Source organism: Halichoerus grypus, chromosome 12, assembly GCF_964656455.1.
Source record: "Halichoerus grypus chromosome 12, mHalGry1.hap1.1, whole genome shotgun sequence".
Lineage (NCBI taxonomy): Eukaryota > Metazoa > Chordata > Mammalia > Carnivora > Phocidae > Halichoerus > Halichoerus grypus.
Window position 1 is genome coordinate 103,156,258 of NC_135723.1, and position 16,051 is coordinate 103,172,308.

At 53.6% G+C, this 16,051-nt stretch overlaps 1 protein-coding gene across 5 annotated transcripts in view; it reads left to right on the forward strand.

Annotated features, from left to right (window-relative positions):
- Window positions 1-16,051, forward strand: part of DPP6 (dipeptidyl peptidase like 6) — an 898,846-nt gene that overhangs the window by 788,137 nt on the left and 94,658 nt on the right. For all 5 annotated transcript variants that reach the window (XM_078059778.1, XM_078059780.1, XM_078059777.1 and 2 more), the window contains exons 9-10: window positions 8,595-8,749; window positions 11,245-11,342. In XM_078059778.1, the coding sequence (XP_077915904.1) occupies window positions 8,595-8,749; window positions 11,245-11,342 (253 nt within the window). The remainder of the gene's footprint in view (window positions 1-8,594; window positions 8,750-11,244; window positions 11,343-16,051) is intronic.

Genomic DNA, 16,051 nt, shown 5'->3' on the forward strand with positions numbered 1-16,051 from the left:
GCCAGGGAGCAAGCGGCAGGCTGTCTCAGTGCTATTCTGTAAGAGCATCGGATCGGTGATGGGAGACCGGCTGGACACGCCCCTGGCCGTGCTGGTCTTCGTGTCATTTTTGGTGGATGCACGGGGTCTAGGACCCCAGGGGCCCGGGGGCGCGACGGCCGGAGGTAAGACAGTGCGGCGGGGGCGGACAGACGTGGGCGCCTTCAGCATTCTCCACGGATCCACTCTCTCACCTACTAACTCTGTGTTTGGAGCAAAGAATTTAAACTTTTCCCCTTGAATGTCCTCAAGGGAGAAAGCCAGGCTAGTAACGGTACGTACCCGAGGTGTCTGCCTCGAGGATTAGGGGAGCACCTGCTGAAACAGGTGCGTGTACATTTGCCTGTGCGGTTTGGCAGGAAGGAGAGAACCGTTGTGGCCCAGACCTGCAGTCAGGGGTCACGGCCACATGTTTTCTGTGCCAGGGACGGCCGGTCGCGGCAGCCTTCATCGGCTTGCCTTCTGCCTTAAATCAGCCCTGCCTTCCCAAAGTTGATCCTCACCACCTTGTTTTTATTATAACAGTTGGGAGGACTTGGGGGGAGAGGAGTTTGTTGGGATCGTTTTGTTACAGAAGAAACTTCGTTTGTGCAGATGCTTTACAAAGTGTGCACTGAAAATCCCGACGACCTTCTTGGCCCTGGTTTTCCAGCGTGTCCCCCGCAGTTTGTCCCAGCGAGGCTGGGACCCTGTAGGGAGATGTGGCCATTTGCTCTTTGGCCCTCGAATCACCAAGACCCACGAGGGTGACCCGTAATGAGTTCCCCCAAGCTCGAGGCTGTTCCGTGACCAGATGCCCGGGCTCTCCAGGCACCAGGCCAAATAGCTGGGCAGCGTCTCCCGCTTGATCACTTGGTCGGTCTGGTTCTAGGCCCATCTCCTGCTCGCATTTCTTCTGCTCCCTCGGTGGGCCCTGCTATCCGTCCCATGATGATAGACAGCGGGCACAGACGCCAGGTATTTACGTATAGTAACTACTGTAACTCTTACAACAACAGCCCGATGAGGTAGATACTGTTACCATCCCCATTTACAGACAAACTGAGGTCACACAGCTGGCGAGTGGCGGGCCCAGAATTTGGATCTCCCGAGCCCAGCTCCAGAGTTCATCCTCCTGAGCACTGCGCACCCAGCCTCTCTAGGGCGGGATGCTGTTCCCCAAAGCCCTGTCTCCCCCTCAGTCCCTCTCCAGGAAGCCTTCGAGGATGGTCCTTGTCCACCGTCTCCGTCCACTTTGTGACACTTGGATTTGGCATAGGTGCTACTCGCAAACGATCAGGGAGAACAAAAGAGAATGAAGTCTGTCCCGGTCAGCGTCGTCCTTCCCTGTTGACCTCTCATCCCTCCGGGGGACAGAGGCAGCCTCTCTCCAGCGCACTGGGTGTGCGGGGATTGGCAGAGTATCTGCAAGAGCCCCTGCCTACCGCCCCCTGCTCCAAACCTGCAAGCTCCCCCTTCTCTCTGCAACACCTCCCTTTGCTTCTTAGGGTCTTGAGTGATTATTAAATGTATACGGTCATTTTGGAATAAGAGCACCTTCTTACAGTGGCCACCACAGAGGATGTGGGAGGGCATATTGTTCAAGTCCTGTTCTTCCAGATCCTCCGTAAGATTCTTGCCTCTTCCGTTGGTCAGATCCTTCCGGCAGAAGCCAGTTGTCTTTCTGTCCTCCAGAGCATGCACAGAGTCGCTGGGATGGGAAATCCTAGACACACAAAATAGGAATGTTGACACCAAACAAGGGCTCATGATTCCACTCGTTAACACCAGGATGTTTAGGGCTGTAGAGTTCGCCGGAGGCCACACGTCATGTGAAGTTAGCCCCCACTCTGCTGGGAGGATGGCGTGCAGATCAGGAGCGGCCGAGCAAGAGGCGGCTGAACGGCGCCTGAGTGTGCGTCCTGAGCACGCGCCATGCTCCTCTCTGACCCCCGGTCCTGTAGGCAGTGCCCCTGTGGCCAGGCTCACTTTCGGGCTGTTCTAAACTCACCGTTTTCTAGTAAATGCAGCCTTGGCAAAGCCCTGCTTATAGTTAGTGGTTACTTTTTCAAGACTCGGGAGACAGCATGGCATTCAGTCTGGTGACCTGCCTCCTAGAATCTGCTCAAAGGAAGCTTAGTGAACATCCAAGTCAGGGCCCCAAGCAGTCAGGGTGGGGAAACGGGCCGTGGCACTATGTCAGCAAGTCCACGAATCCGTGGTCACACTTGGTGATACGTGGAACCAAATACATTGTACGTCACGGGACATTTAAATATTTGTCCAGTATGTCAGATGCTCTGGTGATGAATGGAATACAATTTATTTTTTAAAATATATCGAGCATTTCAAATTGAATTAAAATGTGATATCTGCCTTCTATTTCTGTAAGAAGGGACGCTCACATTCAGAAAGGGGAGCTGATCCTCTCGCTTTACGGTCGAGGCAAAGGGGCCTGGAGGGCAGGTCAGAGGCAGAGTCCAGCTCCCCACTGGTAGCGCGGGGCCCCTAGAAGTAGCAGATGGAAACCAGGCCTTCTCCTGGGCGACACTATTTTTCTGTGGATTTTTCTCCCAAAGCCCCTTTTTTCTCGACTGGGACAGTGCCGATTTTGTGGGGCCTGAGCCGTGAGCTCCTGCAACCCCGGGTGGGCCACGCTGGCCTCAGCCAGGTCTCCCAGGCTCAGCGCTCTTCTCTGCAGAAGCACACACTGCAGCTCAGTGCTTACCTAACTTTGCATGTGTTTGATTATCACTTGATTATCTCCCTGATGAGGACCCTCTTGTATTTTAAATGCCTCCTTCACATCAGCACGGTAATGTGGTGTAAGGGAGGGGATGAGGAGACAGATTGGGTGAGGCTCTCTCTGCTAACGAAATGAGGCACCCAGCTCAAGAGCATGGAGACTTCTGTCCAGGAGCAGCCTGTCCCTCTGGACCAGCACGAGGCGCCCACCCCAGGGCCAGGCCGCAGGACCCGTACAGAGACCAGAGACTCAAGTCTCTGCTGCCTTCCCCCACCCTGAGCTTTATGAAACCCAGCTCCTAGGGGGGGTCTGCCGTCTTCCTCCCACTTGTCTGGGGCCCACTCGAGGACCCCTTCCCTCAGAAATAAACTTGAAGTCAGACTGACAGCATCGTCTGGCTCGAGGGAGTGTTGAATGAGTGGCAGTCCCAGTGGGGCCGGCGACTGGGGCTGAGTGCCTGTCCTGGCTGAGCTCGTGCAGGGAGAGCGTGGTGGCAAGCACACCGTGTCCAGAGAGGGGGACCAGACTGGCACTTTGTACTGCAGGTGACTAAGTCGAAGAACGATTCACCTAAACATGAAGCTGTAGGAGGATTGAGTTGTGTGTGAAGTAGTTGCAACAGCGTCTGGCACACAGTCTTCACTCTATGGGCAGTGTCAGACCTGCACGCACGTGTGCACGCGGGGAAGCAGGGGCAGGGGCAGCCCCACCCGCTGTCGGCCGGGTGAGTGGGACAGCTCCCCTGCTGGGCGGGTCTGACTCAGAAATGCCGCCCACTGGGTTTCAGGGAGGAATTTGGCTGCCTCGGAGCCCCTAACTCAGGAGTGCGCATCCTCCCGACGTGGGGCTGGCCGTCCGGCGAGGCGTAGACAGAGCCAGTCACAACCTTCCTGCAGCCGCCGAAACAAAATGCCACATCCTGGGTGGCTTTAAACCACAGAAATGTATTATTTCGGTTCCATAGGCTGGAAGTCTGAAATCAAGGTGTCACGGGGCTGTTCTCCCTCCGAGACCGTGTAGAATCCTGCCTGTCTCTCCCAGGTCCTGCTGGCCGGCAGCCCTTGGCAGCCCTTGGCTTGTAGACACACCCCTCAGCCTCTGCCTTTGCCTTCCCACGACATCGTCCCCATCTGTCTCTGTGGCTCTTTTCCTCTCCTTATAAGGACACCAGTCAGATGGGATTGGGCCCACCCTCCTCCAGGATGACCTCATCTAATTGACATCCGCAATGACCTTGTTTCCAAATAAGGTCACATTCCCAGGTACCAGGGATTAGGACGCAGCACATCCCTTTGTAGCATATGTGAGGGGCCCACAGTTCCACCCACCACACACCTTTAAGGGGAACCTGTGATTCTCCTGTTCGATAAGGGATACCCCTACAAATAATTTGGAAGCATGTCATGTATACTGATAAAGCCAATACCTACAGTTCCAAAATACAATGCTTATTTGATCAGATACAGTATATTTGTCAAATTGGTCATTCATTTTTTTAAAAGATTTATTTATTTGAGAGAGAGAGAAGGAGCAGGGGGGAGGGCAGAGGGAGAGGAAGAGAGAGTCTTTAAGCAGACTCCCTGCTGAGGACAGAGCCCAATGGTTGGGGGGGGGGTGGGGGCACTCGATCCCAGGACCCTGAGATCATGACCTGAGCTGAAACCAAGAGTCAGACACTTAACTGACTGCACCACCCAGGCGCCTAAAATTGGTCATTCTTAACCAAAATGTACACCAAAGCCACTCCTGGAGCTTTTGCAGAAAAGACACCTGTGCCCTCCCCACCCCCGACCCCGACCCCAGCAAATACAGATTGTTCTGCCTGGAGTGGAGCCCAGCATCTGCACTGAAAAGTGTGCACCACTCCCATGTGCTTTCCTGAGAACAGCCTAGTGACACCAGGCTCCCACCATGGAACCATGTGGGGTCCCCTCTCATGCTGCACCTGCCAAACACTCGGGAATACGTGACAATTCCTCTTCTTTGCCCGATTGGCCTTTATCACCTTGACCCCAAAGAGATTGTGTCCTTCTGGATAAGCCCTCAACATTGTTTGTCATAAGTAAATAACATTCACTTAGTGGAGTTGGCTTCTTTAAGATACGGTGACAAGAAGTGAGGAAGGCTGGCCCAGATCCTACTATGAGCTTCAGTGCATGGATAGAGACTTCCACCCCTTGACAGGAGGGGCGGTCATGACTAGTTAATGGCTCCAAATGTATTTTTCTTGTTTGATTCTAAAATGGTCCCTGGACAGGACAGGCAAGGTGAAAGCAAGGTCGAGCGTCCAGTTTTGCAAGTTATTCGTACTCGCTCAGAAGGGCAAGCTTCTTGTCCTGTTGCAAGGCAAGGACTCATGTGGTTAATTCAGCTGGTGAGATCGTTTTTTTCCCTCTGCAGAACTCTGTCCCGAAGCTGCATTTGGTTCATGGCATTTAAGCCAACTGCCTCACTAAGCTGGAGATCCTGAAGAAAACGTTTGCAGAATAGGGATGTTCGTAATTAACACAAAAATGCCAACATTTCATCTGCCTGGTCCTTCTCCCCTCAGTTCCTTATACTTCATTATCTCTTTATTGAGCAACTAACACACAGAAAAATAAAAATGCCAAGGAGCAGTGTGTTAAAGGGCATTTGGGGAAAGTAGGCTGCAGCCCCCTGCCCCCAGTCGTGTGTGGCCCAGCCCGGCGTTGTCCATCGTCCCGCCATCAGCTGGAATCGAAGGGAAATAACATTTGCCAACACACACGCCAGATATTTGTCATCCCTGTACTATGTGGTCTCTGAGTTCCCTTCTGCCCAGCACATGCTACAGTCTGAAGTGACCCTTTTCTGCATCCAAAGTCTCTGCGCGGCGCATTGACTTAGTGAAAGGCGCTGGCGTTTGCTGACGGAATGGACAGAAACGGATGACTCTCTGCCCAGAGTCAGGCCAGGCCTTCACCGCATATTCATTCTCTTCCTGAGAGTGAGTCTGGAAGTGGGATGCACAGAAGGGGGGTGGGCGGTGAGATGCTGGTTCCCGCCCCCCGCCCCGGACACCGAGCACTGGGGGCCTGACGTAGGCATGGTGCCATCCCTCCTGTTTTAGGGGATTGCTCTGGGCCCAAAGAGAAGAACAGAAGAAGCGTCTCTGCAGGGGTCGTGCTGGTGTTTGTTTTTGTCAAAACCTTCTTCATTTATGAAGCCTTTGTGCAGCCAGCCATTTCCCTACGGGGAGAATCCAGAGCTGGCCGTGAGTTCACGTGCTGTGAAAACCGCTGATTTCGGGCAGACTCTGCCTCCTTCCCTGAGCCCCTTCAATCCCGCTCCCTCTCTGTGATTCCACTTGCCTTGATTGGCTCCCTCCCCCGGCCGTGCAGCATGGAAGTGATTGAGCAGAATCACCCACAAATTGCATTGCAAATGGTGCCTATTTTTTTCCAGCAGACCATCTGCTGGAGTCTATTACTCACCATTCCGCGGCGCCAAGCAGAGGAGGCAGGTGGCTCTGCAGTCACTTCTGAATCACCTCACTGCAAACTCACACCTGAAAGTCACTTTGCCGGCTGCCGGAGACGCTGGAAACTTACAGGCTCTGGAGAGGCGGCCTTCTTCCTTTTCTTTTGTTTTTAACCTCAGGAGACCTTTGGGCTTCTTTTTTTTTTTTTTTTTTAATTTTATTATGTTATGTTAGTCACCATACATTACATCATTAGTTTTTGATGTGGTGATCCACAATCCATTGTTTTCGTATAACACCCAGTGCTCCATGCAGTACATGCCCTCCTTAATACTCATCACCAGGCTAACCCATCCCCCCTCCCCCCTCCCCTCCAGAACCCTCAGTTTGTTTCTCAGAGTCCATAGTCTCTCATGGTTCATCTCTCCCTCCGAGTTCCCCCCTTCATTTTTCCCTTCCTTCTCCTAATGTCCTCCATGCTATTCCTTATGTTCCACAAATAAGTGAAACCATATGACAATTGACTTTCTCTGCTTGACTTATTTCACTTAGCATAATCTCCTCCAGTCCCATCCATGTTGATGTAGAAGTTGGGTATTCATCCTTTCTGATGGCTGAGTAATATTCCATTGTATATATGGACCGCATCTTCTTTATCCATTCATCTGTTGAAGGGCATCTTGGCTCTTTCCAGTTTGGCTATTGCAGGGCTGCTCTGGAAAAGCTTCTGAGCCCTTTCGCGGGCTGCCCCGAGATGGCAGGACACGGGAGGTGGGGCTGGTCGGGGCGGCGGCCATGCCCTCCATGGACAGAGGCTAAAACCAAGGACTCTGGGGCCCTTCACCTATTGTGCACTAAGCCTTGCGTTCAGACCAGGGGTGCATTCGGGGGACAAGAGTGCTGGGTGTTGGGTGAGACTCAGCCATCTGGTGAGCAGCCGAGTAGCAAGCCCGCGTTGCCTTGAGTGGGGGTCTCCGCCAGGGGGCTGGCGGCCTGGAGGAAGCACCTGCAAGGCAGGGAGGAGCTGTTTTCAGGGAGAATGGCTCAGGCATGGGGCCTCCTTCACCTGAGAGACCAGGCCAGTGAGCCCAGGGGAGGAACATCTGCGCCTTCAGGCAGCCCCCACACCCAGGCCCAAGGGTTTGCAGCCTGCCCCACTCTCAGGCCTGGACTTGGCAGTGAGCGTCTCCACAGCTGGTGGCAGCAGCGTCCCCAGGACAGGCCCATGAGCCCCGGTGTCCTCCCTGTGGCCCTCTGACCCCCGCCCTTGTCCTCCCCTCGTGATCCTCTTCCTCTGCGGTCAGCTGTCCTTGCCTTGTCGCCACGTACGGTGCTGTCCCTTGTGTCACGTGCGCTCAGTTCATTTTCTCGGCATGATTTCGGGGCCCTCCACTGCCTCTCTGTCACCATGGAGCCGGGGTATGGGACATACCTGATGGCAACCAGTTCAGTGTGACTTGTATTACGTGATCCTATAATTATATTGGCCATTACTTTAAAAACAAGTCTGGAGGGAAATGGTTGACAATGCATATAGATGATGTAAAGACAATCCCTTGACCTAAGAGCTGGGGTCTCTGGTCCCCAGGACCCTGACTTGGTACACTTGGGGAGTGTGAAAGCGGACTAGAACTGTTCTTTCTGGAGTAGATAGCAGATCCCACAAAACTCATCCGAAGTTAAGACTCTCCTTAGCTAAGACACTGCGATAACACAAAATAGTGGGGGGAACCTGTGAGAATAGTCCTTTGCACTTCAGCCCCGTTGAAGATGGGGCCACTTTGCTTTTCTGCCACAGCCGGGGAAATTCATCGTTCCTTTAAGGCTGAGGGGTGTACTGACTGTTGGACACGTTCTCCTTCCGCACAGCTGTTCCCGAGGGAGCGTGTGTGCGTGTGTAGGCGTGAGTCCCCAGGCGTCTCCTGCAAGCCGACCTGGGATTTTCTGGAGACAGCTTCCGGTACAGCGTCCTTTCTCACTTGGTGCTACCTGGATGTGCCCTGCTACTGTGGGGATTGACTTCCTGTTGTTCTGCTTTTTTAAAGCATCTTAAAATAATAACCTGCAGTGGTGCAATAATAATTCGATTCAAAAAGCATGTGTTGGGCTCAGAGTGTTCAGATGTGTGCAAAATAAAAATAAAGTTTTCCAGACCATGAGCTTCTGTTCAGGTGGACCTTGAATTGTTGGGCTTCACTGGGGCTCGGTGGTCAGCACCGGGCATCTCTTGAGCCCCCAGGGAATGAAGGCATATCCAGGCACAGTGAAGACCACTCAAAAGTGGCAGAAGATCCGTGTCCCCGAGGGGATGCCCGATGTGCCCACACAGCCCTGGTTCACACCCCTATGTGTCGTCTGTCTACATTTCTCCACTCTGTTTCCCCGTAGAGGAGATTTTGAAGACTCACATCGCCCACTGGTGGTCTCCGGATGGCACGAGGCTCGCCTACGCCACCATCAACGACTCCCGCGTGCCCATCATGGAGCTCCCAACCTACACTGGCTCCGTCTACCCCACGGTGAAGCCCTACCACTACCCCAAGGTAGGGGGAGGAAACGGTAGAGCGAATGCTTTGCCTTGTCCATCCGCAGCCCCGCCCCGGGCGGCTCCAGACATGGGGCTGTCCAGTCAGACATGTTCTGAGCAATGCAGTCAACCGCAGCAAGAGTCAGTATTTCCCATTACGTTGCATAAATGCCCATCTTTGTGGAACTGAATTTGTTGGCAGGTTTATTCTGTTTTAAATAACTGAACGACCGTGAATCATTTGAGCTTCATTGGAACCAAAATAAATACATTACCTCCACTTATGATTCCATGGAAACAACAATCCACCCTGCCTGCTCCTGGGGCACCCTGTCCTCAGAGCCGTAGTTTAGAATTTGGCTCTGGGAGGTCAGAGGGATCTCTGTCTGCCCCTGGTCCCCTAGGTCCGGGCTGGGCTGTTTTGTGCTTGGTCCTATTCTGACCCGGAGTCTCTGATTGCTTCCCAGGCCAAGTTGTTGGCCCAGAGAGCCCACAGAACAGCAAGGAGTGCAGTGGAGTGTGGAGGGGGTACAAACATCTAAAACTTGCTTTGTTAGCGAATCGCAGCATCCTGGCACGAAGGGAGGACCTGATGCCAAATTCTCTGCAGCCCACTCAACTGGAGAGACGCTGATGTCTGACAGAGTGGATGCAGCTGCCCCGCTGCCCCTTGGCTTCACTAGACCACGCCAGGGCCCGGGGGCCGGATGGAGGCGAGCCATTCTCTGCCTGCACCAGCCTGGTGCCAGGCGCTCGCTTCCCGCCTTGGGCCGCCTCGGAAGGATCCCTCAAGCCTCTGCCAGCGAGCACTGAGCCCTGGCTCCCGAGCCATCGGAGGGCTCTGAGAGCTGATGCCAGGTGCCTTGTGCACCAGGGCAGACAAGACACACCAGCCTGCAGTCTGATTCAGGAGGGGCGTGGGGGACCAGGGGGACCAGGGAGGCCAGGGAGGCCAGGGAGTGCCTGAGCCCCGGGCCAGAGAAGGAAACACCGGGTGTACAGTCGCCTCGGGCTCCGTAACAGCAGACATTTACTCCTCACGGTCCTGGAGGCTCAGAGTCTGAGATCGGGGTGCCAGGAAGGGGGGGTTCTGGGGAGGACCGTGTTTCTGGCTTGCAGACCCTGCCTTCCCTCTGTGTCCTCACACAGCCGAGAGCGAGTGAGCTCTGGTGTTTCTGTCTCTCGCGAATCCATCATGGGGCCCAGCCTCATGACCTCACCAGCCCCGATCACCTCCCCAAGGCCTCACCTCCAGATACCCTCACATTGGGGCTTAGGGCTTCGACACAGGAATTTTGGATTTGGGAGGTGGGGGACATAGGCATTCAGTCCACAGCTCTTTGATTGATGTGGCCAGTATCCAGGGAGGTCCCGTGTGGAGGAACAGGCCTCCTCTGGGGACATGGCCATTGTTGGCCATTCTCCCGTTCTGGGAGCGTCTAAGATGTCAACACACCACATGGGTTTGCCTGTGGACAGAATTCTCTCACTCCTTTTTCAGCTGGTCTTGACTGGACTTAACTCTACATCATGTGGAAGATCCAGAATTTTAGTTGGAAACCATTAAATAATGCCGAATCTTTGGACCCCTCTACTCCCCACCCCACACACACAGTGTGGCAATGGCCGCCCGGCCGCTCTAACCACCCGGGGATGTAGTGGTTTCCCTGGTGAACCCTTTTACGGGAGGTTCCCCAATTTAGGAGTGATGGCCCAAAAGCCATCTTGATTTTCCAGTGGTTTTCCAGTAAAGTCTGGGATGGGTGAATTGGAATTATGAGACCCCAGGTGGTTCATATTTTAATGGAAAAGCATCTTATGCTAGCCAAGAGAATGCCCAGAATTGAGGTGCCCCTTGCCCCATGGTACCCTCTCCCAAATCAGAGGCATGAGTTGGTGACCCCACCGGACCCGTGTCCTGTCATGGCGAACCTGCCATGTCTGCGTGCAGGGTGCAGAGGAAGCGAGGGTGTCCAGGAGACCCAGCAGTCCCGCTAACAAAGAATGCCCCCGCTTCTCCTTCCCCTTCCTGGCGGTGCTCTTCCCCTAGAAGAGGGAGCACAGTGGGGGGAGCAGTGATGCAGAGCAGAACCCACCCAGCTCCTTTTCCAGGGACTTCCCTCCCCCCCAACCCCTGCTGGGCCACAGCCAGCATTCATCAGCCTTCTCCACCATGTGCCTCACCATCAGCGCGCCACCTCTTGGTATCGCCTCCAGGAATTCCTCTCCTGCTTCTCGTCCAGCTCCTTTTCCCCCTCCCATGTTGATACTCAGGAGGCACTAGGAGGAATGAGGAGGGGGTAGGCTTCCTGGGGAAGGAAGGGCACTGGTCCAGTTATCTCTTGCCCTTTGTAAGGTTCTGTGCATGAGTGACCTGCTCTCAGCCCCAGGGTTGCTCAGGAGTCCTGAGCCCCAGAGTCCTGCCTGTGCATCTCATGGGGAGGAATTCGCAGCAAGAAGACACTGCCCCACAGGAGAGCTTACTCACGTCTCCTCCCCTTTACTTCCCAGGCTGGATGTGAAAACCCCAGCATTTCCCTGCACGTCATTGGCTTAAATGGACCCACCCACGATCTAGAGATGATGCCACCCGATGATCCACGGATGAGGTCTGCTTCCTTTTCTCTGTTATGTTAAAAAAAAAAAATGAGATGAATGTTCGTTTACACGGTCTTTCCAGATTTATTTTACTGCTAATTTAAACATCCAAGGAAAAGGTAACACTTTCTAAAGCTTTCATGACTGCTTCATGGTTCAGTTTTCTGTGAAGGAACATCATTCAAACCAGCCCTGCTATTGCTCGCCTTAATCGGGAGCAGGCTGCGCTCCCCGGGAGGCCGGGCTCCTTGGGAAGGGGCGTGTCTGGCCAGCCGCAGGGCTCCAGCCGGGCACACTGTCCCACGCAGGCGGGTGCCGCGGAACGTCCGCTGCATGAACACATGCAGTCTTCACCCAGAAAGTCCACGTCATCAGATGCTCCGCAAATGGCGCCCCATTTAAGAGCATCATTACTTTAGAACATTTCTACACTTTGCCGGCTCCAGGAACCGGCGGTGAATGCTCTTCCCAATAAGCCACATCTCCTGGTTGGTAAGCTAACCCGTGGAGGTGGTAGAACAGTTTGACAAAGATAACTGTCCTGTCATATTAACGTCTGGTTTGGGTAGTTTGTTTGTTTGTTTGTTTGTTTAATCAAAACAATGGAGTAGGATCTATCTAAGTGAAGTGGTCTCTGATACCCGTTTCATCCTGTCCCAAAGTTCAAACAGCCTGGGGACCAAGGATACTTCCAGAGCCCACTTACATCATCATTCAAGCCCTCTGTGGGGTGGGTATTGATGGGAGACTGAAAAAAGAGGAACCCAGTGTGCGGGCACCAAGACCCTCTCATTGACAGATTGTAAGTCTAGAAAAGGGCCCAGTGAAGCCGACAACGATGCATTCCGAGACTCAGCAGACACCCACCCGAGATTTTGCCATAATTCTAGCCCAGGCCTTTACTATGAGTTTCAGAACTCCATCTTATTAGTGGCTTCCGGCAGCTTCTGGAAGGGCAGGAGCTGTGGCCCCATCCACTCCAGCGTCTCCACAGGCCCTCCCCGGGGCCAGGTGCTCGGGCACTTGGCACTTCTGGTCTTCTGTGAATGATGTGGTCTTCTTCCGCGGTGACTTCCTTAGTAAGACCCGTCTGCCCACACCTCACAAGCCTGAGCCTATGCAGACTCCCACGGAGGTTCTTCCAACTTCCTGCTCGGGGAAAGTAAAATGCGGAGGTCCTCGGGCAGACAGACCAAGCAGAGAATTCTGTGCTCTATAAATATAAATAGCTCCTCACTGCCTGTCTCCTGCCCGGGATGGGTCTCCTCTGTGTCAGAGGGTCCCAGTGTCCCCAGAGGGTAATGAATCTGGCCCCCGAGAGCCAGTCCCGGGGTTCCCAGGGCCCTCCATGTGTGCTGGCCGGCGGGGAAGGGGGAGGCGTTGAATCGATTTGGCTGATAATGCTTTTGCGGGGGTAGAAGAAAAGTTCAGGTTATTGCTTTGTCTTCTCTCCTAAAGATCCAGTGTTTCATTGTTTTCCTCTCAGCCCCCATCCCTACCAGGCCTCCCGGGGCCTGGTCCAGCAAACTCACTGAATTAATATGGAAAGTCACCTGGAAAATTTAAGCCATCTGTTTGAGTTAATTGAAAATCTCATTTAGTCAATTTGGGATGCTGTTTCCGCAGGCTTGATTAGCTTCAAGGACAATGAAAAATTAGCCTCAGTCAGGGCTGGAAGTTCAGATGCTGGTTTCGGGTTTTCTGCTCTGATTTCGTAGGCGAAATGCAATAATGCTCCTCATGTGCAATGTAAATCTGTCATGCGAGGAAGTCACGCTTTCTTGTACTTTCTCCGTCACACGGCCTTGAGGTTGTTTCCGAAGTGAGCCCAGGTAGATCAGACACCAGAGAATAAATGGAAGCGGACATTTATTAAGCAGTGACGTTACCAGCTGTGCATAGTGGGGAACAAAGCACGGAGCATCCAATGTGGGGACAGGGTCAGACCGAACACATCGTTATGGGCAGCTGAATAACCGCGGGCCTGAGTAGGGCCACCAAGAAGCGTGCGGTGTGGGGGACGCCGAGCTCGTGGGTGGGTGACAGCCCTCTCTTGAGCTGGGCACTATGACGTTTGGGGCCTGGTGACTCTTTGCTGCGGGGCGGGGGGCACTGCAGGGTGCTCACAGCAGCCCCACCCCCACCCATCAGATGCCAGGAGCACCCCCCCACCGAGTTGTGACTGTCCCCATCTTGGCCAGATGTCCCCACCTGCAGAACCACTGGTTCAGAGTGAAGGTTCTGCATTCAGATCCCAGTCCTGGGGCCTTGGGGGAGTGACTGCACCAGCCCTGCTTCGGGTCCCTCATCTGTAGGATGGGGCTGAACATTACTAAGAGGACCGGTTGTAAAGATCAGATGACATGGCGCAGTCACCCCGTCTCGTGGCTGTCGGTACTCCCTGTAGGCTGGCTGGCGGCCCTCGGCTTCAGAACTGAGCCTCACCTGTCCTCGCAGCGGCTCACGTGTCCAGCCACACCCTCAGCATCTCCAGGTCGCGATGCTCTAGGCGAAGTAAATGAGCATGTGTCGAGGATTTGGTGGAACTCATTAGCTCCTTAGGAGAGCGGGGAGGTGTTGGAACCAGAGCAGAGGCATTTGCAATGTGTGTGAGCAGCTTAGCAGAGAAGAGTCAGGGTCGGTCTGCGGGGTGATAGATCCAGCAGGGCCCTCGACTGTGACCTCTGGGGTAGCTGATCCACATGCATACACCCGCGGGACAGGTCCCCAGTGAATCAAACGCAGAGCCCAGGGTTGCGCTGGAGGAAGAATGCCCAGTGAGCTGGTGGTTGCCTCTTCACAGGTCTCAGACAAATCTGATAATCTCTAAATGGCCTCGCAAATTGGACACGGTCAGAACAGACTTCCCGATCTCCTTCCATAATCCTGCTGCCTCGGGTCAGAGCACCTCCATCCTCTGGTGCTCGGGCCTCTGACTTTCCTGTCTGCCCCGTGCAGGATCTTCCGCGACAGTGCCCCCTTCCTCCCATCTCCTAGTGACCCCTGCCCGGGCCCTCCTAGACCACTGGCTTCAGGACTCTCCCTGTCCCCTCCTGCCACCCCCAGAAAGCTGTTCCCTCTCCTGGCCTGCTAGTGGCTCTCTGTCCCTACATTCTTTTGTTCCCTTAAAATCATGAGCTGCTGAGGTCTGTTTTTCCGGGATTTAACATATCACGGGCAGTTCCGCTAGAAATATGCTCTGGCGAGTAGCGCCGGGCAGGCTGGCGGCCAAAAATGACCCCTCTCATGTTGAGAAAGCCATGTCTCATCTTTCTTTCCTTTTCCGGGGACCCCACCCTATCTGCCCACACCAGCACCACCCCACACCCTTATCCCACCTCTCCATAGCCCTCCTCAGGGATGCTGGACTCGCTCTTAGGGGGCTTGCACCTGCGCTCCATCTGCATGGAAACCCCTCCCCTGTGGCTGAAGGGCAGCGCCCATGTGGGTCCTGATCAAACGTGCTGCTTCCTGAGCACGCCCCGATGACCTTGCTCAAGTCACAGCCCCACTCCCTCCTTTCCCAGCCTCAGTTTCCTTCCGAGCACTCATCCCAGCAGGATATTCTGTATACTTTGCTCACCGCGTCCTTTCCCTGCCTTCCAGCTAGAAGGAAAGTCCGGGAGCAGGCACTTGGGTCTGGAGCGGGGCCTGGAATGCCGGACAAGCTCAAGAAACCTTTGTCTATGGGCCAATGAACTGAACACGTAGCCAATAAAATCTCACTCCGGTAGGATTCTTGAAGATTGAGATTTCTCTGGTTGTTTGGTACCTTTCTAAGAACCAAGCGTTTAGCAATGTTTAGCCGCTGACGGCTCCTGCCATCTTGAACATAGGATGCTGTAGGGGAGGCAGAACTTTATCTCTGCCCATCTTAGGTTTTCAGTTGGGACTCTTTAACAAAAGGATAGATTAACAAAAGAAAATCAAATAGTTAAGTAATGCATATGGAGAACATTCCATGGTGAAAATCTGAAAAGTAACTCAAAGAAGCAGTTCAGAACTCCCGCTATATAGCATCTTCCAGCAGGAACAATGAATTTGCAGAGAATTAAGCTGACAAAGGAGAGCAGTTTTAGGTTCCTAAGGACAGCAGACCTGGGAGGGAACTCACAGAGGAAGGCTTGTTTGCAGATTCCCCTGGTGCGTCTCTGGGCTAAGAGTCTGTCTCCAGTAAACGGAGAATTTACTTCCTGCCTTTAGACAGAAATTGGGGGTAGCTTTTTTCTGGGTTTGCTCCTGCTTAATTGCCTTCAGCTCAAAATAATTATTATGTCAAAAAGGCCTATCTTGGGGCAACGTATTCTGGTTTCTTTCAACTAATCCAGGAAAAGTAAGGCTCAGACACCGTGTAGAGGGTTATAGAGAGGAAGATCTGCATCATGCCCCCAACGATCTAGGCAGAGAGAGACAACAAAGAAATACATATTTAAAAAATTAAGTGCCACAAAGTAGGGATCTGTTCTTTGAAGAGTTTTGCCCCCTGCCTAGAGCAGGCCCTTCCAGGGAGGAGGGTCGGCAGGGGTGGGGTTTGGAGACACAGTCCAGATTTGGGATATTCTAGGATCCAGTCTTAAAGAGGAGTGGGGGAGCACAGGGGTGGGGTCCCCGTATAGGGCGCGGGTTGATTTGTAAATCTGTGGCCCCAGGGCCATTTCCGTTCTTCCCTCCTTCCAAACTGGGCTTCTGGATTCACTGGCGGGTTTTCACTCTTGGTGTC